Consider the following 23,695-nt stretch of genomic DNA (forward strand, 5'->3'; position numbering starts at 1 on the left):
GTAACAGGCTTCAAAGCCCCTGGGGCGGAGGGAAGGTGTGTGCCGGTCACTGAAAGTGACGGGTGTGAGGGGGGAAGGAGCGGGGCGGGCGAGGACTCTGGGGGTGTGAGGGACACCGGCTCCGGTGAGAGATCCCGGTTTCGGTGAGAGATCCCGGTGCTAGTGCGGGATCCCGAGTCCCGTGAGACATCCCGGCCCCGGTGCCCGATCCCGAGTCCCGGGAGACATCCCAGCTCTGGTGCGGGATCCCGGCTCCGGTGCGGCCGCCGCCTCCGTGGGCGGGACCCGGCGCTGCCCCGCCCGGCGCAGCGTGGCCATGGCGGCGGCAGCGGCGGCCCGCGGGGCCCTGGCGGGTCGGTACCGGGGCGGTGTCGGGGTCGGTGTCGGGGTCGGTGTTGGGGCTGACTGGGGGTGTCTGGCGGGGATATTTGTGCTGAGGCTCTCCCGTGTCCCCGCAGGGATCCTGCGCCGCTGGGCTCCCCGTGCGCTCCCGCTCAGCGCCCCCTCCGCCCGGTGCGTCGGGCACGGACCGGCCCCGGCCCCGGCCCCGCTCTGGACCCCGCGGCTGCTCGGCGAGAACCGGCCCTGGGCAGGGACCCCCTCGGTGCTCAGCAGGTGCGGCCGCGCGGCTTCTCCCTCGTGCGAAAAACCCTTAAAAGGGCCTTCAGTTTCTCTCTATATATCTTATATATCTTAAATATCTTCTATATCTTATATATATGTACCTAATATATTTTTTTATTTGCATACCTTACATGTTTTTACTTACTTGTTTTAGATGTATTATATTGTTTCATGAAAATATAAATAATTTAATTATTATACATTACAAATATATGTATATATATACAACTATATATGTATATATATAACTATATTTTATATTAAAATATACTTATATATAAATACATTTAGGAATATATATTTTATCCCACAACATATGCATTACATAATATGCAATATACAGTGAATTTATGTATCCTATAATATATATAATTTATCGTGTGTATTAATATTGTTAATATAATCTATGTTATATTTAATAATATAATATATAGTACTGTATAATATATGCAATATGTGTAGTATATATATTGAAATTCCTCCATATATATATATATATATATATATATATGAATATTGTAGAATCATAGGTTGGAAAGGGCCTCTGAGATCATCAAGTCCAACCCTTACCCCAGCACTGCCAAGACCAGCACTAAATCATGTCCTCAAGTGCCACATCTGCACAGATTTTACATCCCTCCAGGGATGGTGACTTGTCCATTGCCCTGGGCAGCCTGTTCAGTGCTTGACAACTCCTTCTGTAAAGAAAGTTTTCTCTAGAGTGAACCTAAACCTCCCCTGGCAAAACTTTCTCTTGTCCTGTTGTTTCTTGGGAGAAGAGACTGGCCCCATTCCCCAGATAGATAGACAGACAGACAGACACATGTATTATAAATAAACCTCAGTCTGACATTCTTGGGCACCTTTTCACTCAACAATGGGTCTGTGATAGCCCCAAAGGCTCCCACTTCAGTCTTGAAGCAGGAGGTAAATTAGGGTATTCTTTGCAGCCATATTTTACAATCACTCTTGTAATCACTACTGTTTCTCTTGCTGCTGGTGAGTGTTGGACTAGGTGATTTAAAGAGGTCCCTTCCAACTCAAACTATTTTGTGATTAATATTCTAAAAGTAATTTCTGAATCTAAGTAACAGCTGAATATTGGCTTCTGAGTGTTTGACTGCTTTTAGTAGATTAAAAAAGGTGCTCTGTGTGAAATAATAAGTTTGAGCTGAATTTTGACAAGAGTCCAGCCCTGCCATTGGTATTCTACACCCATTAGGTGCTGTGCTGTGATATTTAAGGAGTCCTTGTTCCTTCAAACAAGCCACAGCTCTTCTGATCTCTCTATGTGTAATAAAGGCAATAATTTCTTTTAGAAGATGGTATTTCATTCCTGTTCTGTTTCCCTCTTCATTTTGGGGTTGGTTTGGTTTTTTTTAGTGTCACACCTCTACTTCCAAGTTTACTCCAGCAGCCAGCAAGGACCCTCACCTACTGCAGCCTGCGGAAAGGAAAGAGGAAAAGTGTGAAATCTGTGGTCAAAAGGTTCCTCCGGCTGCACAACGGCCTCTGGGTGAGGAGAAAGGTGAGAGTTTTGGGATAATGAGAGCTTGTTCTTTACAGTCAGGGTAAAATGTCATTGTTTTCCTTCTCTTGGAGGGCAGTGGCTGGTGTGGCAGTTAAAAAAAGCTCTGTAGAGAAACTCCCATTTTCCCAAAGTGAGGGATTTATCCAGGTTTGCTGAGCAGCGTGGCTGTGTTTGTGCACTTGCAGTGCCCTATTAAGAAATGGTCTTTTTGGTGTGTGTTTTCTCCTGACAGTCTGGTTATAAGAAGAAGCTGTGGAAGAAGTCAGCTGCCAGGAAGAAGCGTTTGAGGGAGTTGGTGCTGTGCACCAGGACACAGTGTAAGCTCCTGGATAAAATGACCACCTCCTTCTGGAAAAGGAGGACCTGGTACGTTGATGATCCCTACCAGAAGTACCACGACCGCACAAACCTTCGTGTGTAGAAATCTGGGGTTTGCACATCTCTGGTTGTGTGGCATGCTCTGGGTTTTGGAACATGCATCTGTAATGCCTGTACTTTTTAAAATAAAAATCTGAGCAGATTTATGGGAATCAGTGCCCACAATAAAGGAATATTCAAATTTATCTTCATCTGCTGTTTGTTTTAGAAGAGGTCAGGCTGGTCACCTGCACATTCTCATGTCTGGTGGTTTCCTGTGATTGTCTGTCATGGAGGAATACACTAAACAGCACAAAAAGTGAATAATTCAACATACTTCATCTTAATTTTTTAAATAAATATGTTTCAATAACCCCAGAATCTATTTTTCGGTATCCATACTAAGTGGTGGCTCATTGAATGGAGTCTTCTGGGAAAGGAGAGCAGGGTCCATCTTAGCATTGTTTCCTGTCACAATAACACACTATTGCCTTGTGTCCATGCTAGAAAGTGCAGGAGGAAAAAAAACCCAAACCAGCGTTTCATAGCTACCTGCTGGTTTTATAACTGATTTTAAAATGTATTGGCCACCAGCTTTCATTACAGGACTCACATTTTGTGTCCTCTGTTGGTTTTTGAGTAGTAGAATCTATTCTTTTGTGTCCTGCACAACGACCTCAAGCAGACAAGTCAGAGTAATTTCTTGTTTTTTCCTTTAAGTGTAAATAGACCTCATACTGCACATTCCTGCTCACACATAAATGGAACAACCCCAAAGGTTAATAATGAGATATGTTTGGAGTGAGCAGACCAACTAGACCCTGTTTTTGCTAAGGCTTGGATCAGATGTTTTCTCTACAAAGCTGATACTCCAGAGTGTATGAAAGCAGTAAAGCATTCCTTGATCCCACTTTTGAGCAGAGTCCCTGGTGATCAGCCCCAGAGCTGCCTGTGTAGCATTGCAATGAATTCACTAGTTACTCAGAGTGTTCAGTAGCTGTATTTTGTTCTTTTTCCAGTTCATGATACAGAAAGTTCTGAAGGACATGCAGCACTTAGTGAATACATCTATATACAGTCAGCCAGAATTCAGATAAAAATAATACAGCAATCAAAGTGATTCTTCTGGCCTGCCAGATACATTGAACAGACTAAAGATGTTTGGTTTTGTTTTTTGTTCTTTTTTTTTTTTTTAATAAAGAAAAGATTAAGACTTTATTCAAGATGTATATCAAGCAGTATAACAAAACCAGCAAAACATCAAACCTTTGGAATACAGTTGTAATGGCCGTCCTTGTGAGGCATCGAGTGTACCATTGTATCACAGACCTTTTCTACCCATCACAGGAAAGAAATCACACCAAGTGCACAATTATGAGCCTTAAATAGTTTGTCTAAACGCAAATCCCGACGTGTTCTCTGCTAGTTCAAATGTGCTGGATGCAAAACAGGAACCTGAAACTAACAGCAAAAGGGAGACTGTGGGTGAGGAGCACAAGGGGTGATCACGACACGAGGACTCGCCGGCAGCCAGAGGCAGCAGGTTGTTTACAGGAGGAGCGGTGTCTCCAAGCAGCTTTCTCCCTCCTAGCAGGAATAAATTGCCTGATTCTCTTTCCTTCTGTGCCAGGTTTGCACTTCCACGAGGTTTTTAGGTTGATTCATTCCAGGGTGACAGGGACACACGGGAAGTCTGTCTTGTTTTTGGTGGGATCCTGATTCACAGTTGGTGACTGCTGGAGCTGTGCTGATGCTGACCCCTACAGCAGGAGGGGAGGCACAGAGGGGAGGACTGGGCTGCTCCAGGCTTATTTCTTCATAACTGTTTGAGTTTATGGTAAACTGGGGAGGTCATTCACAGGCCTGCTTACGACAGACCACCTCCAGCTGCAGTTTTTCTCCCCTCAGCCTCAATTTTGTGTGATTAAAATAATGCATGTTTCAATGGAGCCTTGAGCTGGGTAAAGGCTGTTTGCTAGGCCGGGTCTGCTGGTCTGTTCTCTTCAGAGTTCCACTCTCTCAGCCCTCCCTGAGACATCAGGAGGTGCTGCCTGCCCTACAGGACTGATGGTAGGGGCCAGCTGCCTGAAAGGCCCCAAAGCTGGGCTTTTTAAACTGGGCCAGATCTGCTGTTTTAAACCATCAGCTGAAAGATTGCTTGATTTTAGGAGGGGAGATCTAGAAGTGCTCAGCCAGCCTGCACACCCAGAGCTGGAGCGGGAAGGGAGCTGAGAACTGCTGCTTTCCAATACATGCCTGGAAAGCATCCATCCATCCATCCATCATCCATCCATCCATCATCCATCCATCCATCATCCATCCATCATCCATCCATCCATCATCCATCCATCCATCCATCCATCCATCATCCATCCATCCATCCATCATCCATCCATCCATCCATCCATCCATCCATCCATCCATCCATCATCCATCCATCATCCATCCATCCATCCATCCATCCATCCATCCATCATCCATCCATCATCCATCCATCCATCCATCCATCCATCCATCCATCCATCCATCATCCATCCATCATCCATCCATCCATCCATCCATCCATCCATCCATCCATCCATCCATCCATCATCCATCCATCCATCATCCATCCATTCATCCATCCATCATCCATCCATCCATCATCCATCCATCCATCCATCCATCCATCATCCATCATCCATCCATCATCCATCCATCCATCCTGCACACCCTGGTTTGCCAGGAGGGGTCAGCAGCAGCGCACGAAGGCGAGAATCACTGAACCAGGCTTGCTCCTTGGCAGAGGCTCCAGAGAAAAGCTGGAACAAACGACTCACGGGTGGTGTTTATCCAGGGGTGGTGTTTATCCAGAATGAACACAGCAGCAGCTGTGACACCGAGCTGGCAGCCTGGGGCAGCCCCTGTAAACAACCTGTGCGAGGAAGGTGAGGAATCAGAGGAAGGTGAGGAATCAAAGCGAGCGGCCGCTCTCGTCTGCACAGAGCACTGGAGCACAAGGAGCACGAGTGCACGAGGTCAGGCATTCACATTTCTGTCTATCTAGATGCAAATATACAGCTCCGTTGATAATACAGCTTTTCTTTTCCAGAGATATGAAAAGGTTTATTTTTTCTCATTTATACAGTGAATGTTTTGAGAGATATAAGGCAACTCCCTTGTCAACATTTCACCTCAGCACTTAAGAAATGCTAAACAGTCAAGTTTACAGTAAAACAGCAGATTAGACGCACATTAAATAGTTTTAGTGAGAATCAATGTTAATACAGCGTGGCTGAGATTAGAATTTGTCAGATGTTATGCAGCTCTATGTTGTTTGGGTTATTTGGCATAATTGAGTGCAAACTTGTCAGCTTCTTTTTTATCTTACAGCAGCCCATTGCATAGCAGGGAAACATGGCTTGCTTGCAACAGGATTTTATTTTCTGCTAACAGTGCAGGCAGTTTTCCTATTTCTTTTTAATGTTAGCCAAAAGAAATCAAATAAACTCTAAAGCTGCTTAGAAGTAAAATACATAAGCTTAGCTTCTCAAAGCTTTTGCTGAGTATCTTCCAGGGACCAACTCTTCTGTAACTGCTCTTTAGACAGGTTTGTTTGGGTTTTTTTTTCATTTACTTTCTGAAGAATTTTTCAAAATTTGCAAAATATGACTGAATCAGCACATGGAAATAAAATTCTCAGGTAATGAGGCCAAATACTGTGGCAGACACAGGAAACACCTGCTTGATTTTCCATTTCCTAGCCAGGTCAGATAAACATTTCTCTGTGTGTGTAATTTATTTTTCTGCCCCACACGTGTAGGAAGCTGTGGGGGTGACCTCAGGGATCCACCAGATGTGCAGCTGGGATATGGATGCACACCTGGCAGAGAAATGGTTTCAAAGGCCACTTCAGAGTTACCTCTGAGCCTGGCACCCTCCAGCTGGCTTTTGGCACCTGAGCCAGAAGAACAGTGACACCAAGGAGCCCCTGTGCTGATCCCCTGGTGATGGCACATCCTACACAATGCTAAATCCTTTTCTAGTCTATGTGACAGGTCCAAGAGCAAACACAAAGGGTCACATAATTAACTGATGTGTGAATCTCACATGCTCAACACTTACAAGAGACACCAACTTGAAGCACAAATACACAAACCCTACCATGTCTTCCTCTTCTTTTATATTTCCCATTTATATATGGATACAAATAAGCCACTCCATCTGGTTCTTGTGGTTCTAACCAAACTCCATGCTAGAGGAGAAACTCCAGGCTTCAAAAAGCAGCTCAGACCCAGCACCTCCTCTGCTCATGCCAGCAGAACAGCAGCAGAGCAGAGGGCTGCGACTGGCACTGTTGTAGCAGGGGAGAAAGATGTGTTTTCCCCTGGAAATGCATCACTAAAGCCATTCTAATTTCTGCTGCTGCAGCTTGCTCAAGCCTGGCTTGCTCACACTTTAGAACTCACAGTAGAACATGGGCCACAAGTGGTGGGATTTAGTTCTTCTACGCATCATTTTCCACAAAATACTCTCCTGGCTCAGGTTGATTGAAACTAGGACTCCCCCTTCATTATATCATTGAAACAATTTTTTTTCTCTTGCACATCACTTCCTCATCCTCTGTAAGTGGTCTTGTCTCTGTGGGTTTAGCACAATGGTTTTCTCAGAACATGTGATTTACTTGCAGAAAAACTCAGTTGCAGCTCAGCTTTCTCTAACAAATCTTGGACATTTTGTACAGTCAAAGTACTTTGACATTTGTTACATCATTCACAGTCTTGAGGAGGAAGGGAGGAAAGAGAAATCCATGGGTTCTGCAAATCCACTTCATCCATGATAAAGCCATAAATAAATACACCGTCAATGTAGCATGATGAGAAACTGATTATTGTTGTTTCCTCTGGGCATTCGCAGAGCAAGAGCTATGCAGACACAAATGAAACGGGAAATGTACACTGTGGGTGGGTGCACACTCTGCAAACCCAACCAGGACCCCTCAGGTGCAGGTGCCTGCCAGCCTGTCCTACCCACAGCAGGGACAAAGAGCAGCAGGTGCCACAGAGGGACGTGGAGAGAGAGGAGAAAGGCCATGTCTGCAGTGCTGCACATCAAAGCACATCCATCCCACTGCTGCTTCCTAGGTTATCAATGAGTAGCTCTTTAAGGCAGAAGAGAGACATTCTGTGGATCTTGGTGCTATTGGCTCATTGCACTCACATTGTTTCAGTGGCAGAGGACGAGGTACTTTTCTTCCTGAAGCGAGGTCTGAGAGTCCTAGGCGGTGCCTGCAGAGAAACAAGGCAAAACTTCAGAGGCTTAGTAGGAAACACCTTTTTTTCCTTACAACATATTACAGTGACTTTAGACGGTCACTGTGGTGAGAGAAGGACGAGAATCTTGTTCTTTGATCAGAAGGCTTGATTTATTGATATATAATATATAATATATAATACATTATAACTATACTAAAAAGAATAAAGAGAGAGCTTGCAGAGACTGCTAAGCTAAGAATAGAATAGAAGGAATGAATAACAAAGTTCCGTGTTCAGGGAATCTCCCCTGAGCTGCTCCTGTGATTGGCTCTTAATGGTACACATGGAAGAAGAGCCAATCACAGGAACTCCTGCCACATTTTCACAGCAGCCGATAACAATTTGTTTACATTCTTCTTCTGGGGCCCTTTTCTTTCCAGAAGATGGACAAACCCCAAAGAAAGGATTTCTATGAAGAAATGTCTGCGACATCAACACACCCATCTTTGTGAGACCTCTGTGAATAGGATCCCATTCCTCTCATGAAGTAATGCAACCTTCAGTTTGGCCCTGAAGATGAGTAATGAATGGCCAGGTGAGGACTAATCTCTTTAAGAAACTTGTTGTACACCCAGGTGTAATCAACACATTCCCCTCTGGTGCTTGGTTAGAGGTGTGGCTAAGGATTGCTAATAACTCAGCAGTTGAAAGAGCCAGGTCAAACTGGTGCCATTTACAGCAGCTCAGGGATCTAGAGATCAAACTGGTGGCAGGGAGCCAGCTCTGGTGTGTCCCAGCCCATCCTGCCCTGTCCAACCCATCCTCAGCTCCTCAGAGGGTACAGCTCATGGCATTACAGAGCTGAAGGGTTTCCCACGATGGAACACACCAGGACTGCAATTCTCATGAGGCAGAACTCCTTAAAATCATCCCCTTGCTTGGGAAAGAGGCCAGACAAAATCTGTTGAAATTATTTTAGAAACCAGCTATTGGAATTCTGCCTTGTAGTCAGCCGGTGCAGAGCTTTTACAAGGAGCCCTGACTGCCCAGGAGGAGGCAGACTAAGTCCAGGAATTTGGTTTCCTGTGGTTAACCCTGTTCTCCTGACTCTGACAGACATTAGGCCAGCAAACAAATGAAAGAAAAAGCCCTAATCTGGTGTGGGATTGTGTCTCATGAGCTTCACAACAAGAAATGGTTATCAGATGTTGTAACAGGACATGGATTCTCAGTGTGAGGCCTGTCACTGCATCAAGTAACACTGCAAGGTGTGGTAGGATCTTCTACTCCATTTACATAAACATCCAAAGCTTTGTTTTCTTAATAGCATTAACCTTGTTTTCTTAATAGCATTAACCCATATTTACCTGTAAGGGCCTGACAGGACCAAAGCAAGGACTTTTCTGTTTTACAGCACTTTCAAACCCAAGACCATGCCACATTTCTGCATTCCCATGATGCAGCAATGTATAACTATTCACATAGACAAGGGACTGCAGCACAGCGAGGTTTTGTTTAGACAACACCTAAATCTCCATTTTTTCTAGCTTGACCATAAACCCAAGTAGTTTCCCACAGAGATGGGATTAATCCAACACTTCATCCCATCTTCCAAGCCTGAAATCTTACCCCAGGTCCCTGCAGTGAATCCCCAAGAGCACAGCAGATCTGGATGGGATCTGGAGCAGAGGAGAGGAGCAAAGCTGCTGTGCACTTACAGCAGCAAGGATCCCACACCATACCTGGATCCACAGCTGCTCAGAGGAGCTCTGTGTAGTCCAGGAGCCCAGGGACAGCCTGACAACCAGAGCAGCACCTCCTGCAGTCTGGGAGAAGGCTGCTCTTGGGGAAACCATGTGGTTCTTAAAGCAAAGCTGTCACTAACTGCACAGCCAAGGCTCTTAAACAGCTCTGTTCCTTTGGGAGGCCACTGCACAGCTGTGGGAGTGGCTGGAGAGGCTGCACCTTTCCATGGCCAGAACAGAGCAGCCCGGAGTTTGGTGGCAGCCCAGCAGAAGGGATTGCAGCTGCTGGCCAAACCACAGCTCTGCTCCCTCACACTGGGTCAGGGCAAGGACCTGGGAGGGAACAAACTCAGCATCCCACAGCTGGAGATCTCAGCTGTGCCTCCATCCACCCTGCCCACATCTGCAAGGAGTCTTTGCCTACAGCATCTCCCACAGAGGTTTTATTTCCTCCATAACGAAATGTTGCTAAAATGTTGGCAAATCAGAGTGAGATCTGCATTTCCTTTAGTTCTTTTGTTTCCATGAAGCGACTGAAAGTGTATTTAGTGAGTTTAGACCAAAGAGAGGTGTTTGCTCAGTTGAAGATTCCTGTTGAAGTCATAGAAGGAGGAGTCTTGACAGTATGGAAGTACCTCAAGGGGTGGATCCTTCTTTTTGGGCCTTTTGTTCGTGGATGCACAATCGTTCTCTTCATCATCTGAGAACACTGAGCCTTTTGTTTCACAGTTTGTCTCAGGTGGCTTCTCATACCTAATGTCCACACTTAATTCACCTATTTAACACAGCCATTGGCAGCCTAAATGTGAAGACAGGGGATGAGGAAATCAGTGATGGTTTGATTCACACAAACGTCACTCACTGCAAAACCATGCATCACCCAGGGATTAATAGACAGAAGGGTCACACATCACACTCTAATAATAGCAGCTGTGGGGTTAGAAATCAGTAGGCTCTTGTTTACAAAGACATTATAAAGTCTACTTTGATTATTTTACACAGAATTGAGACTAAATTCACAGCTTTTGATGTCTGGGAGGTTGACACTAGAAAGAGATTTATTTGTTTGTTTGTTTGTTTGCTCAGGGATAAATAAAATAACTGATTTCTTGAATTGCTGGATCCATCCATAGCTCCTGCATCTACTGCTTCCTCAAGAAGACTCCAAATGGGTGTTGAAGCCCTCTGGTAAGCACAGAGAGAGCTGCTGGGGATGCAGAAATAGGAAACACAGCAGCACTTACAGACTCGAAACTGAGAGTGGTCAAGGCAAGCCTTGTGGCCAAGTGGTCAAGGTCAGGTCAAGGCTCAGTCTGAGATCCACTGAAGTTCTCAGAAAGCTTCACCAGGCATTGAGTGGCCCCTCATCGAGTGGGTGTGCTGCTGGAAAACCAGTGCAGGGAAAAGTGTCTCTTCTGGCACTCTGGAGTAAATGTGGTGGTGGAGCACTGGCTCTGCTGATGCTCCTGGAGGCAGTTTATGGCCTCATAACTTCATACCACAAACACTTGGTGGTTCTTACCCTTGTAACTTATGGCACAATCTTTGTGGGACTGGTTGTGCTACACAACACCATCCATTTGCTGCCTAAATACACACAGTAAATGAAACAGTATTTTTAATGAACAGCCCAAAGCAAGAGGTACAGAAGAGGAAACTCAACATGACCAAGTTTCCTGCTCTCCATGGTTTCTTACCAGCAGGGCTGGAGGTTTCTCTGTTTAACTGAGAAGGCTTTTTTGATTCCAAAACACAGTAGGAGTGGAACTATTTGCTGTTTAGGTGGCACTAATCAGAATTAGTGGGTCTATACTTTGTTGCATGAACATACACAGAAATAATGCTCTGTGCTTCTTGTCTCAGCCTCACTAAGAGTCTGCTGGACCAAAGACTGAACCCCAAAGCCTGAAACCAAAGAGGATTCTTCAACTTCTAATACTTACTAATCCCTTTTGATTCTTAAAGCCCAAAAGAATTGAATTCTTCGACAGCTCTTCCAGCTGGGTAACAGACAGAGGGGAAATGATTTGGCTACAGCAACACCACAAGTGAGGAGCAGGTCACTGGGGCTCTCCCCAGTGCCAGACTAAAGTCAGCAGTAATCCCTCTCAGCCCACAGGATGCAGCTGCTGCTCGAGACAGCAGCCTGTGCACTCCATCCTCTGCCCACTGACCCTGTGCTTTTCCCCCTTTGTCACCATTCACACGGGCAGGCTGGAAAACACCACTGCAGCTTTGCAGGAAGAGCTGGAAGTTGGCTTTTTCCCCAACTGTACTGAAGATGTTGATAAGCACATTGCAGAGAGGCCCAGGATAATGCTGAAATGTTTTTGTTCTGTGTAGGACTGTAGTGTGAATATTGCACTGTGGGGAGAATTAAATGTTCTCTAGTACAGGAATGTTATGGGATAAAATAGTAATTTTATCCCTCCTCTTGGGAAGTGATCTACCCAGGAGCAGCCTAGCTTAGATCCTCTTGGATGTGGAAGCTGTTCTTTGCTGCCTGCCTAAGCCAAATCAAAATTTAGTCAAGTTTTGTAGAAGTGGCTCAGAACTTCTTTTAATGGCCTCACTGAGGTTTGCACAGTGAACAACACACCCCAGCCATGTGCACTGAGAGCAGACAGGGCCTTTCTCCAGGGAAAAAGGGCTTGGAATGGGACAGGATGGAGGGGTGTTGGACACCCAGAGCTGGGGTGGTCAGTGACCAGAGTGAGGAGACACTGGCTGAGTGACCAGGACCATGACAATGTGCCATGCTGCATTCCACCACCAGCCAGTCCATGGGAAAGGAGCCAGAAGGAGCAGTCAGCCTGACAATGCTCCTGTGAATCCCAGGGTTTGCAGCACACATTGCTTTCTTCATTACTGTGCTCTCTCTTAAATCAGATGCTGGGTAAAAAAGATACCCAGTGAGCTCTGCCACCCTGTCACCCCCACAGCAGGCACAGCCTCCTGCAGGTTTTCCATTCTCCCCATCAGCCCAAGCATCACATCACGTCCTGAAGCTGCTTCCATGAAGGTCAAGGAGAGCTCAGCCTCCCAGCTGGCACACACTGCTTTGATCCCTGCAGCTGAGAGGTCTGTGAAGCTCACTGGAAGTTGGGCTGGTGCCTTTTTCTTCCCTGCTGCACATCATTGTGAGTGGGACACTGAAAACCACCCAAATGGGAGCCAGCTTGGCTCCAGCCTCACTGAACTGGAAGAAGGAAGATGGGCTCTCCCAGGCTTTTCCACTACTTTTCGGGCCATGGATGAGGAAATATCTGTAATACACACAGCACTTTCCTTCAGACCTGGAACAAGAAACGAGGACTCCCTACCTTGGGAAGGACATCTGTATTTGGAGCAAGCCAAGCTCATATTGATCTGCCAGGCTTTGGGGGTACCAGCCTTTGGCTCTGAAATTGTTCTTTTTGTGAATTTGGTGATGATATGCTAGAAAACTGATTTTCTGACACCAAGAGAGTGAGTAAAAATGTAAGGCAGGGGTTAATCAGAAGAACAAACACACCTGTGAGGAACTGCTGAGAAAGGAGATGGAGGTTTAAAGTGAATGAAAGGGCTCTGGGACACCAAGGGTTGTTACCAGAGAAGGTAAAGATTGAGGAGTTAAACATTGCCAGGGCTGGGGCGTGCATTTTGAGGACAGCAGTTGGCCTTGGGTGACCTCCTGTGTGTTTCTAAGAGGCATTTTTATGATCTGGGGCTGTGGGCTCACTATCAGATGTCCCCAAAGCAGCCGAGTCAGCAGAGTGTGCTGCTCCAGGGAACACCAACAACCCCAGGGGCTGCCACAGCCAGGAGGTGGCTGTGTAAAAACATGGATCAGACACAAGACCTTGCATGGCTCTGTTTGGGACACTCTCACTGCCCATCCCAGCGTGGGATGTGTTTTAGGGGTCTCCACCTGTTACATTTAAGGCTCCACAGCTTTGTGTGGAGGGGCTGAATTGCTGCAGAAGTGGGAAATGGGCTGGAGCTCCAGGCTAAAGCTGCTGCTGCCTCTTGCAAACACCTTTTGTGCACAGACCAGATTACACTCCTCTCTCCACTAAAGCAAGATGGAATCTGACTCTAAACAGTCTAAGGAAACAGATTATTCCAGTAAATTCCCTTAATTCCAGTTCCTATCATTCATCATAATTCCTCCCAAGCGAACTGATACAACCAACACATTGGGAGGGAAGCCCTGAAAATGGGCACATTTCAAGTTAAAGCAGACACTGGAGTGCTCTGCAGAGTTGGGATCTGAGCTGTTAATGCACCTCAGGGAACAAGCCAGCATGGAGCAGGAAATGTAGGGCCAGATCATGGCAATCTTTGATCTCTATGATCCAACAAGGCTGAGAAATTTCACTTGCAGAACTCTTCCTACAGCAATATCTGGGATTCAGCAGTGTGCTGGTTCAGCAATCACTCTGGTTCAGACTCTGGCCCATGCTGCCATGTAAATCTGTACCCAATTCCTTTGGATTTTCTTGACAACAGAAGTCAGGACCTGGCCCAAGTGAACAAATGACTTTGATCTAGAGCCTCTGAAAAATCTGGACACTTAAGTACAATTACAGTGGGAATCAGGCAACTTTGACATTGGACTCCCCTTACTTTGCCAGGCACAATAATTCTCTCTCCCATCACTTGAATTCCTCAGGGGCAATGGGGAAACCACAGTCACAGACTACACAAACCAAGAGTGATGTATTGTATTAATGTAATGGAAGGCAGAGTCACTCCAAAGTTAAGCCTTTCCAGGGCATCATTCATACAGAGAGGTTTGCACAGCACTGAACAAGAACGGGAGAACAGATATTTATTCTACGATGGCCATCAGCTTCTTTCCCCTGCAACAAAGATAAATTCACCATCATTTCCAAAAGACATTGACCCAAGTCCTGTCCTCCCCCAGCAGTTTTCATTGCCAAACCAAGGAGTTAGGAGCAGCCAAACTACACCAGCACACACTGCCCAGGAGCCACCAAACAGAGGCAGAGATCCTTTCCAAAGCTGCAGTCAAATGCAACCAAAGCAAACAAACCTAATTACATCAACAAAGTCATCCGTTAATGAAAACACATCCCACAAATGAGTGAGTTGTTAAGTGCTAGTCTATTCCAAACACCTCAGAGGAAAATTCATGCAATCTGTAACACTTACATCAGAGTCCCATAATATTTACATAGAGAAAAAGAAAGAATAAACTGTTAGGAGAAAACATTTGGGTGCAGAGGGGGAAGGAACATTGTTTCAGAACACAGAAATATTCATCTTTGCTTTTATCAGCTCTGTCATTCAGCTGAAGTTTATTAAACAATAATTAATTTTTTCACTTTCTGCTGGTACAATGCAAATGTACTGCAAAACTACTGAATTTCTGTGAGCTTTTTTCTTCCCTGAAGTAACCAAAATACATCTGAAACTATTTTTAAATCTCAAAAAGAAAATCACAAATTGCTATTCAGAAATACCAGCGCAAAGTGATGCAAACCAGCCCTGTAAAAATTTGCTTCAGTATTTAGTAAAGGGAAATTTTAAGGAACAAAATGCCTAGAGCAACAGAAAATTGCTGTTTGTTCTTTAAGTTCAGTAAGGTTAAAAAAATTCCTCAGAATTAGAGCTGGAAGCAAAACTGGCTAAGAACCAAAATAAAACCACCTACACCATTTAATTGAATTAGTTCAGAGATGTACAATCAGCCCCTTGACATAAATTCAATTAGTGTTTTTAAAGCACTTTCCACTGTAATAACCCATGTGCACTCCTGAGCACACCACAAAGGAGGGGTTGGATCAGCCAATAGAGCAGTGAGGTGATTTATTTAAAGCACAATTAAATGGGTGTCCATTGAGGTCCTGGGGAGCTGCACTGCTGGCTGGGTGTGATCTGTCACCCTGAGCAGCACACCCAAAACAGAGCCATTCATCACAAATGTCCCTGCACATTTCTCACACTGCCTAAGGCTCCTGATCACCCTTTTAGTATTAAATGCCCCCTCAAATACTTGCAGTCCCAACAATTCTCCTGATGTACAGCTGGTTCTTCAATTCATGAGAGATATATTTATTCTCTGCAAGAATTAAAATGGTTTCTCCCTCTCAACCATGCCCCAGGTCTTTGCAACAGCACCTAAGAGACATTAGTTGAGAGAACAACACCAAACATATTTTGTTACTTCTTAAATGCTGGTCCCAAGCAAGATTGTTTAATACTGAGCAGCCTTTAAGCATTTGCCAGGCACTGCCAAAAGACAAACAGATATCCCTGGAGATTTTCACTCTGTTCTCTCTGAAAGGGAAAAGGAGCTCTTACATAATTGTACCATTGCCTCTGAATGCTGCAGCCTGACTTTCCACAGAACACAAAGGAGAGAAATCAGAAACCTGGGTTAAAACCTGGAGGGGGTTCCACCAGCAAAGGCCTGGCCAGGAACAAAAGCAAGAGGAGCTGGCACAGGAGCTGTCAAAGAGAGGAGCTGGAGTACATCTGTCAAACAGGTTTGTGTTTCAGTGAGGCTGCCCAGAGCAGGGGAGGGTGAAGGTCCTGAATTGCATCAATGCTTTGCCATGTGCTGCCTGTGAGGCCACTGGGAGTGATCCAAATGGGCTCTGCTGTGGAGCCAACAGCTTCAGCACAGAGAATCCCATCCGTGCTGCCAGGGACAGACCTGCAGACACCATCAGCGCCCTGGGGTGCTGCTCACAGGGGGCCCAGGACGAGGGGAGAGATGAGAATCTTGACTCCATGTTCCAGAAGGCTGATTTGTTATTTTATGATTAATTATATTAAAAGAAACATTATATTAAAAGAAAATGATATATTAAAACTATACTAAAAGAATAGAAGAAAGGATTTCACCAGAAGGCTTGCAAGGAATAGAAAAGAATGATAATAAAATTTTGTGACTGACCAGAGAGTCTGAGACAGCTGGGCTGTGATTGGCCATTAATTAGAAACAACCACATGAGACCAATCAAAGATCCACTTGTTGCATTCACAGCAGCAGATAACCATTGTTTACATTTTGTTCCTGAGGCATCTCAACTTCTCAGGAGGAAAAATCCTAAGGAAAGGATTTTTCATTAAATATATGTCTGTCTGTGACAGCAGCCAGGCAGCACCACTGCTGAGAGGGACAGTGCTGCTGCAGAGCAGAGGAAGCCACCAGCAGCCAGCCCAGCATCACTGACAGGACAGCTCCAGCCCAGGGGGCTCAGGCTGTGTGCAGGCTCTGCAGAAATGCACATTCCATGGCACCTGCAAGGAGTCATCCTCCTGGGTATCATCTAGGGAGCAGAATGCCTGAACTTTTGCTCCACCAGCCTGTGCTCTCCTAAGAGCTGAGGAGGTTTCTGTGAGTTACAGAGTGAAATAATAGAGTTTTACCTACAAGTTTCACCAGAAGAGTGAAATAATAGAGTTTTACCTATTTACAATAATAGAGTTTTACCTGCAAGAGCATTAATGCAACTGTTCCTGCCAAAAAAGACTGCACCAAGGCTCTAAAGCAGCTTTTAATATCCCTGCTTGAGGAAAGACTTGACTTTCTGCCCATTTAGATGAGAAACTCTTTGGAAATGAGAGCTGTTAATGATGGGACTCTGAAATTGGCTGCACTAAAGTTTGCACCAAGAGAGGATGAGTGCCAATAGCTCAAGGCAACTCAGCCCTAGCTAAACAAAATTAGATTCTTTCCTCCCCCAGCCTTTTGTGGCACTGAAAAATGTTCACATGACGTAGTCAGCTCTCCAAAGCTACCAAAGATGCACTCACAAAGGAGCATTTTAATGGCAGGCCACTGTCTGAGAGTGCATTAATGCATCCATTGCCTTGGAGACAGAGAAAGGGCAGCCTGTGGAGACAGAATGAACCCTCTATGACACAGAGCCGTGGCACATCCCTATTGACATGGTCTGAGGGACTGGATTATGCTGGAGAGGGGGCAGGAATAGTAAAACAAGCCAGTGTGAAAGACAGGGGATGCAATTTCAACAAGTCCCAAATTACTTTGGGTCCAATTCATAAACACATTGGACTGGACGCTGCTTTAGCATCATTAAAAGACTTTCCTAAGATTACCTCATGACTTTTAAACCCATAAGGATTCAGTGACTCTTTTTATAAATAACACTTTGAAGTCAAATCCATAAAATAGGTCTAGGCTAAAATTAGAAGAGTTCTAATAAAATGCCCTGTGAATACAAGTGTTGTTTCAACAGATACCACCTTAAACATCTTTCCTTGTCCTGCAAAATGGCACACACCCAGAAAAGGAGGGGTGACAAATCAAATATGAGGGTGGGTTTGCCACCCAGGCAGGGTGCAAGGAGGCTGTGCCAGGCTGGAACCATCAGCTCCAAGCCCCAGCACTGCACAGGGCTTGGCAAGGCACAGGCTGCAGCACTGTGATCCTTTAGTCCTTCTGCTGCTGTCTCCAGGTTGATTAGTGGGCAAAATACACAAAAAGCACATGAGATGAGAAGAAAAGGAGCTACAAAGGGTTTTTTTGCTTCCAGCAACATGAGACACTGCCAGTCTGCATTTCTTTTTTCTCCCCAGACAAGTTGCTTGGCAGTCCCATCCTCTGGCATGCCCAAATTGGAGTTCTCCCACTCCTTTCATCTGCCACTGGGGAAAAAATGCAGAAGTGACATGTCTGGGCTCTTAGCAACCCAGCTAAGTGGCACAGCACTGAAAATACCACCAGCAGCTAAACCATTCACTGCTCTCCACGTTTGTAAACACAATAAATGCTGGGGACACTGGGGACATTTTTCAAAAGTGCTTCTGCCAGAGACTGAATCAGGGACAGCCAGTTCAAGCCTATTTTGTCTTACCAGGGTCTGCTGCTGGGATTTGCTGCATACCCTGCTCACCCCAAACACAAATGTCCTCTCCAGCAATGGAGAAACCTGCGCCAATCCTTGGGGAACACAGCAAAACAGGGCTGGGGAGGTTTTGCTCTTGCTGCATTCCCAGTGGATTTACACCAGCACTGGGGGCAGAGGAGTGACACTGCCCAGCAAGGACGTGGCCCATCCTCTAGAAGAGAAAGGAATGAAGTTTTTCTCCAGAGGGAACAATCCCCATCCGTGGGTAGCACAGGTCAGTACGGTGAGAAGCACTGAGACTCTTGCCATGAGCACACACACAGAGCTCCCAAACCCACTCACAGCCTGGCTTTGCCCCCCTGGCGTTAGGAAACACGAGCATCAGGAGCAAGCCAGGCTGGGGGATGCAGCCATGCCCAACAGGGATGCATGGACACCAGGAGATCCAGCACTCACCTCGGAGGAGCCGGCACACCGAGCAACACGTGCACACTGCAAGAGGAGCTGAGAGTTAGGAACTCCTTGTGAAGCCACTCACTCTTAGAAAACACCTGGCGCCACTCTGGAGGGCACTTCAAGGCCCTGGTGTGCACAGGGAGGTGACAGCATGGAGCACAGGCTCAGGAACGTGCCTCACCCCAGGCTGTGTCCATGTGGGTGCTAAGGATGGGTTAGGTTCAGCTCCCTGGTGCTGTTCCCAGACCACTGAACAGGGGAACTCCTGTCTGGAGGGACCTGGGAGTGTGGACAAGCCATGGGAGCATGGATGCACAACCCAGTGCACAAGGCTGTATGGTAACAAACACAGGGTGCAACACTGGCATTTGTAAGGCTGTGTGCCTGGATTCTTCCAGCAGGTTTAGAGTTTAGGTAGTTCAGGGATGTGTGGGTAGATTTCTTTAGAGGCTGTGTGAGTGGTTGCAGCAGCCTTCTTGTAGATTCTAGAATTCTTGTAGCAGTCTACAGAGTAGAATTCTAGAAGCCTACAAGATTCTTGTAGATTCTAAAATTCTTGTAGCAGTCTACAGAGTAGAATTCTAGAAGCCTACAAGATTCTTGTAGATTCTAGAATTCTTGCAGAAGTCTACAGAGTAGAATTCTAGTTCTACAAGATTCTTGTAGATTCTAGAATTCTTGTAGAAGTCTACAGAGTAGAATTCTAGAAGTTCTACAAGAATTCTAGAATCTACAAGAAGGCTGCTGCAACCACTCACACAGCCTCTAAAGAAATCTACCCACACATCCCTGAACTTCCTAAACCAGGAGAGTCCTACAGGAACTAATATCCCGATGGAATTGCCATAAGAATGAAAGCAGCCAAGGGGATTGCAGTGCACCCCTCAGTGAAAGCAGGTGATTCATAACTGTTCCTGAACATGTGTGAAGTTTACAGCTTCATCTTGAGCACAGCTTGTGTTCCAGGAAGCAGCCTAAATTTCCAGTTGGAGCCTTTCAATTTAATGCTCACAGTGTCATCAATGACTCCACAATAAAGAAGAAAAGTGTTTGAGCTCTGTGTGATTTTTTTAGTCATGATTATCCTGCACTGGAGACACTGGAAGTTCTTCTATAGTTTCACAGTCATTTTGAAGCAGCACCACTGAGAGCAGATGTCTCAGTGTCCCTTGCACTCTGCCTCCACCTCCTCATTGCTGCTGTCTGTGCTGCTGCTCTCCACTGCCTTGAGGATCTGACCCAGGTCAAGAGCAACCTGGAAGCAAGGGATAGCATTTAACTTGAACCAATTCCTTGATGGGGTCAGCCTGTAAAAATAGGATTTAAATGTATCCAAAGGAAAAGAGATGGGGCAGAGGCAAGCAGCTGGGTTACAGCTTTCAGTGGGAGTGCTGCCTCACATTGGCTGGATGCTGCTGTGGAACTATGGCCTTCCTCAAGATATCTGCTGTGGGCTCAGCCTCTGATCTCACACAGAAGGAAGCTGATCACAGTTTTATGACAGTTTTATGTCAGTTTATTCTCTGCCAATTCAGACAACATATATCTGGGTTGTTCTCACACATCTTTTTGGTTGATGGGCACTGAATACCCAAACACATCCCGACTGCTGATGTTCCCCCACCTTTGTTCTGTACTGCAAAGCTTTTGGTCCTTAGGCACAAGACCAAAAAACCAGCATTGATTCTCTCCTGCTCAGAGGAATGGAGAGTATCAGAAATCACACTGTCCATTCCTGCTTTGAAATCATTCCAGATAAGAATGATCTTAGCCTGGGACAGGCTTAAGCAGAAAGAACTCTGGGTTTGGGCAATACAGAGTGTGGCTGCATTGTTTGTGATCCTCTGCCCCAGGCAGCACCAGCTCTGCACAGTGACTGTCCTGTGATGCAACACAAATTAAGGTAATGCTAAAAGGTTAACAAGTGCAAAAGCTCCTGTTAATACAGAGATGTCTGTATGTGGATTGTTACTGGACATTTGCCAGAACAACAGGATTCCCTTGAAAAATATCTGGAAAAATATTGTTCTGGAATGTACAGTTTTCCATAACAATGCACAGCCACATGACATTTACAGCTCCCAAAGGAAAGAGGCAGCTCTGCCTGTGAAAGGGCACAGGTTGGAGCAGGCACTGAGTAAAATGTCACAGTCCATCATCTGGGTGCCAGGACAATAAACTGAGAAATGCTGAACCAAGAGAGAAGTGAAAAATCAGAGGCAGAGGTGGTGGGCCTGCTGTGTGGAAGAAGGGGCTCACTGTGTGCCCTTGGTGCCCATCTCAGGAAGGTGGGCACGTTTCCCTGGAGCTGTTTTGGGGCCAGCAGCCCAAACCAAACCATGGCAAAAGCAGCCTGTGCCTCTCCACGCCATCGGGGTGTGAGGAGGAGGAGCAGGGTCTGTTTGGGATGAGCTGACTGTGTGCAGAGCTGTCCCACTCCTGCAGAAGGACCATGCTCACAGCACAGCTGCACAATGGACTGAAAGGCAGCAAAGGCAGAAAAAGGTAAAGTTGTCTCAAAGCAGCTCCTGCTTATTTTATTTCTTGGCCTCCTAAGAAACTCCTCAGCAGGCAAAAAACAAAAAAAAATCCTTTGCTGTATCTGCATGAGGCTGTTACAAAATGGCAAACTCTTCACACAGTACTTTGTGTCAAGAGGGGATTCAAAGAATCACAAATCCACCTAAGCAACACCATTCAATTACAAAAATAACAACAGTGGAAACAAAACAGGCTGAGTGTTTGTGCAGCCTGGTCCTGCAGCCAGCTCTGGCCACAGCCAGGGCCCACTGGTGTCAGGAGAGCCTTTTCTCCTGCTTCAGTGGGCTTGGAACCATGGCCAAGGGTTGTAAAACCAGAGCCTGAACCACTGCTGGTGCTCACAGGGGGCTGGGGGGTTTAATACCAACAAAACTGAATTTTAGCACTCCCTTCTGTGCAGGAGAGACAACAGACCTCTCCCTATGCCCTTGTCTTTCCAAAACCCTTTTATTCCAGATGTCACATCTGTTCTTAAACACAACAGTCCCACAGGAGGGTTGGCACCAGCAACGCCGAGTTCCAGGTGTGGCTGTGTGTCCCAGCTCCGGGCATGGGAGCCACACAAACATCCTGAGCTCATCCCCAAGAGCCCTCTCTGCTCTCAGCACCCCATGCCAGGCCCTGTGTGATGTCAGGGCTTTAGCTTGCATTGGCTAATTGAGTTAACATGCATTTTTGTGTTCAGACATCATTGTTCCAGCTACACCTTAATTGTAACCATGTCAGCTTCAGAGCTCTCATCAAAAAGGGATGGTGCTTTGGGTGTGTGTTTCTTTCCTGAGTGCTTAATCTAAAATTCTATAATAGCAAGGCTGTTATCCCTCAGAAACTGAGCTCTGCTGTGCTGTCAGTCAGAGAAACCACACCAGGTGAGAACGTGGCTCTGTGTTTTTCACTGGGAGCATAACCCCAAAGTGCAGCCCTCAGCTAATCCCCTTAATTAGTGTGGTCACACAGAGATCAAGGAGCAGGCACAATTCTAGCTGGCAGCAGTCAAGGACAATCAAGATAAACCTCCTTTGAATTACATAAAACTTTAGGTTTTGTTTTGGGAATCATTATCCTCCTATTTTAAGGCTTCTCTTAGAACACCGGGAATGAAGCATTTACAGAAGGAAAGGGTAAGATGTTTCCTTTTTTGTTGGTTCTTTTTTTAATGTTGCTAATATAATTTGTGGATTTGCAGTGGGACTAGGATGGAAGGAAAAAAAGAGAGGGAAATACCTCCAAAAAGCAGAAAAAAATCAAAACAAAAATATCTACTTTAAGTCTTCTTTGGGTGAGAGCCTGCTGATGTAAGAGGTGATAGAGCATCAGGAAAATAGAAGTACAATGCAGGTTCTGCAATTCACAAGAAAAATTGTCTATTTAAAATGAACACCCTCATGCCAAACACTGTCTGGGTCATTTTTGATGACCCCATCTGATGTCACTTTGGCTATGCCCCGCTATTTCTAAAGCAGGTAAAACACCAGAGGAGTTCAATGTTTCTGTGAGGCACTGGGGACACCTGACAGGGACACTGATGCCATCTGAGGGCTGTGAGACAGGAGACAGGGCTGTGTGCCTGCTGCTCTGCAGTGGCTGCTCATGCCCACTCTCACAAATTCATACATTTCATGGATATAAAGCACAATAATGGGCAGGGGCAAATTCTGTCTGCCCCTTGCTGTCCAATTAAATAAATATGAAAGGTGGGGTGATGGAAGTGCCCAGAGCAGTGTCACCTCAGCAGAACTCGGCCCTCAGGAGGTGGCACAGGGTGGTTGGCACATCACAGCCTCACACACACACACAGGACAGCTGGCTCTGAGCATTCTCCCCTCCAGACATTCTGGCTGCACACAGAATGGTGCCCACATAAAACAGCCCAAGGACTGCAGAGACCAGAGCTGATCTTTCCCTTCCTGTGATCAAAAGTGAGAGCAAAGCTGGAATCTCCCACCACCTGCAAGGGGAGGCTGTTTGTATTCCCTGCAGGTGGAGAATGAGGCACCTCAATGAAATCACCAAGTGAGATGGGACAGATAGAGGTCTTGGAAGATTTTGCAAATTTGTACAGTTTCAATAAAAAAAAAAAAATTAAACTCAAAATATCAAATTACTTGAATCCAAAATTTGTGATAACACTTAGTCTGAGTTCAAAACATTTATGAACAATTTTTCAGAGATTCATTCTGAGAGATCCTTGTGCACTATGGACACAAAACCAGATCAAAATAAAAAACTCCTGTGTCTTAAGACAGGGGTTTGTGGCCAGGTGAGCTGACTTCACTGTCTCAAGAGTAAAACTACAAAGGCTGCTCTACTTAATGGGGAACTAAGATAACTAAATTATGGTTCATTTGTGTCATTATTTATTTTTGTCTACATATGTGA

At 45.7% G+C, this 23,695-nt stretch overlaps 2 protein-coding genes across 5 annotated transcripts in view; one reads left to right on the forward strand and one right to left on the reverse strand.

Moving 5' to 3' along the window:
- Positions 1 to 203: 203 nt before the first annotated feature.
- On the forward strand, positions 204 to 3,705 carry MRPL35 (mitochondrial ribosomal protein L35). The gene is made up of 4 exons (XM_074540517.1): positions 204 to 353; positions 459 to 615; positions 2,008 to 2,152; positions 2,388 to 3,705. Exons 1-4 carry the CDS (start codon positions 317 to 319, stop codon positions 2,574 to 2,576), a joined length of 528 nt encoding a protein of 175 aa, XP_074396618.1. The 5' UTR covers positions 204 to 316; the 3' UTR covers positions 2,577 to 3,705.
- A 2,401-nt stretch (positions 3,706 to 6,106) lies between these two features.
- REEP1 (receptor accessory protein 1) overlaps positions 6,107 to 23,695 on the reverse strand; it is a 67,355-nt gene continuing 49,766 nt past the window's right edge. For 2 of the 4 annotated variants that reach the window (XM_074540514.1, XM_074540515.1), the window contains 3 exons: positions 18,776 to 18,811; positions 10,127 to 10,266; positions 6,107 to 7,779 (listed from right to left, as the gene is read on the reverse strand). In XM_074540514.1, coding sequence (XP_074396615.1) covers positions 7,708 to 7,779; positions 10,127 to 10,266; positions 18,776 to 18,811 — 248 coding nt within the window. In that variant the 3' untranslated portion in view covers positions 6,107 to 7,707. Of the gene's footprint in view, positions 7,780 to 10,126; positions 10,267 to 14,180; positions 14,336 to 14,648; positions 15,618 to 18,775; positions 18,812 to 23,695 lie in introns of those variants that run through there. The other 2 variants (XR_012580332.1, XM_074540516.1) reach the window with 2 other exon arrangements.

The sequence above is a fragment of the Zonotrichia albicollis genome, chromosome 5 (assembly GCF_047830755.1).
Source record: "Zonotrichia albicollis isolate bZonAlb1 chromosome 5, bZonAlb1.hap1, whole genome shotgun sequence".
NCBI lineage: Eukaryota > Metazoa > Chordata > Aves > Passeriformes > Passerellidae > Zonotrichia > Zonotrichia albicollis.

Excerpts from the sequence above, each read along its gene's own strand:
- MRPL35 (XM_074540517.1), top strand. The coding sequence starts at position 317 with ATGGCGGCGGCAGCGGCGGCCCGCGGGGCCCTGGCGG. Across the intron at positions 354-458 it reads GGCCCGCGGGGCCCTGGCGG|GGATCCTGCGCCGCTGGGCT; the intron begins GTCGGTACCGGG and ends GTGTCCCCGCAG. Across the intron at positions 616-2,007 it reads ACCCCCTCGGTGCTCAGCAG|TGTCACACCTCTACTTCCAA; the intron begins GTGCGGCCGCGC and ends GGTTTTTTTTAG.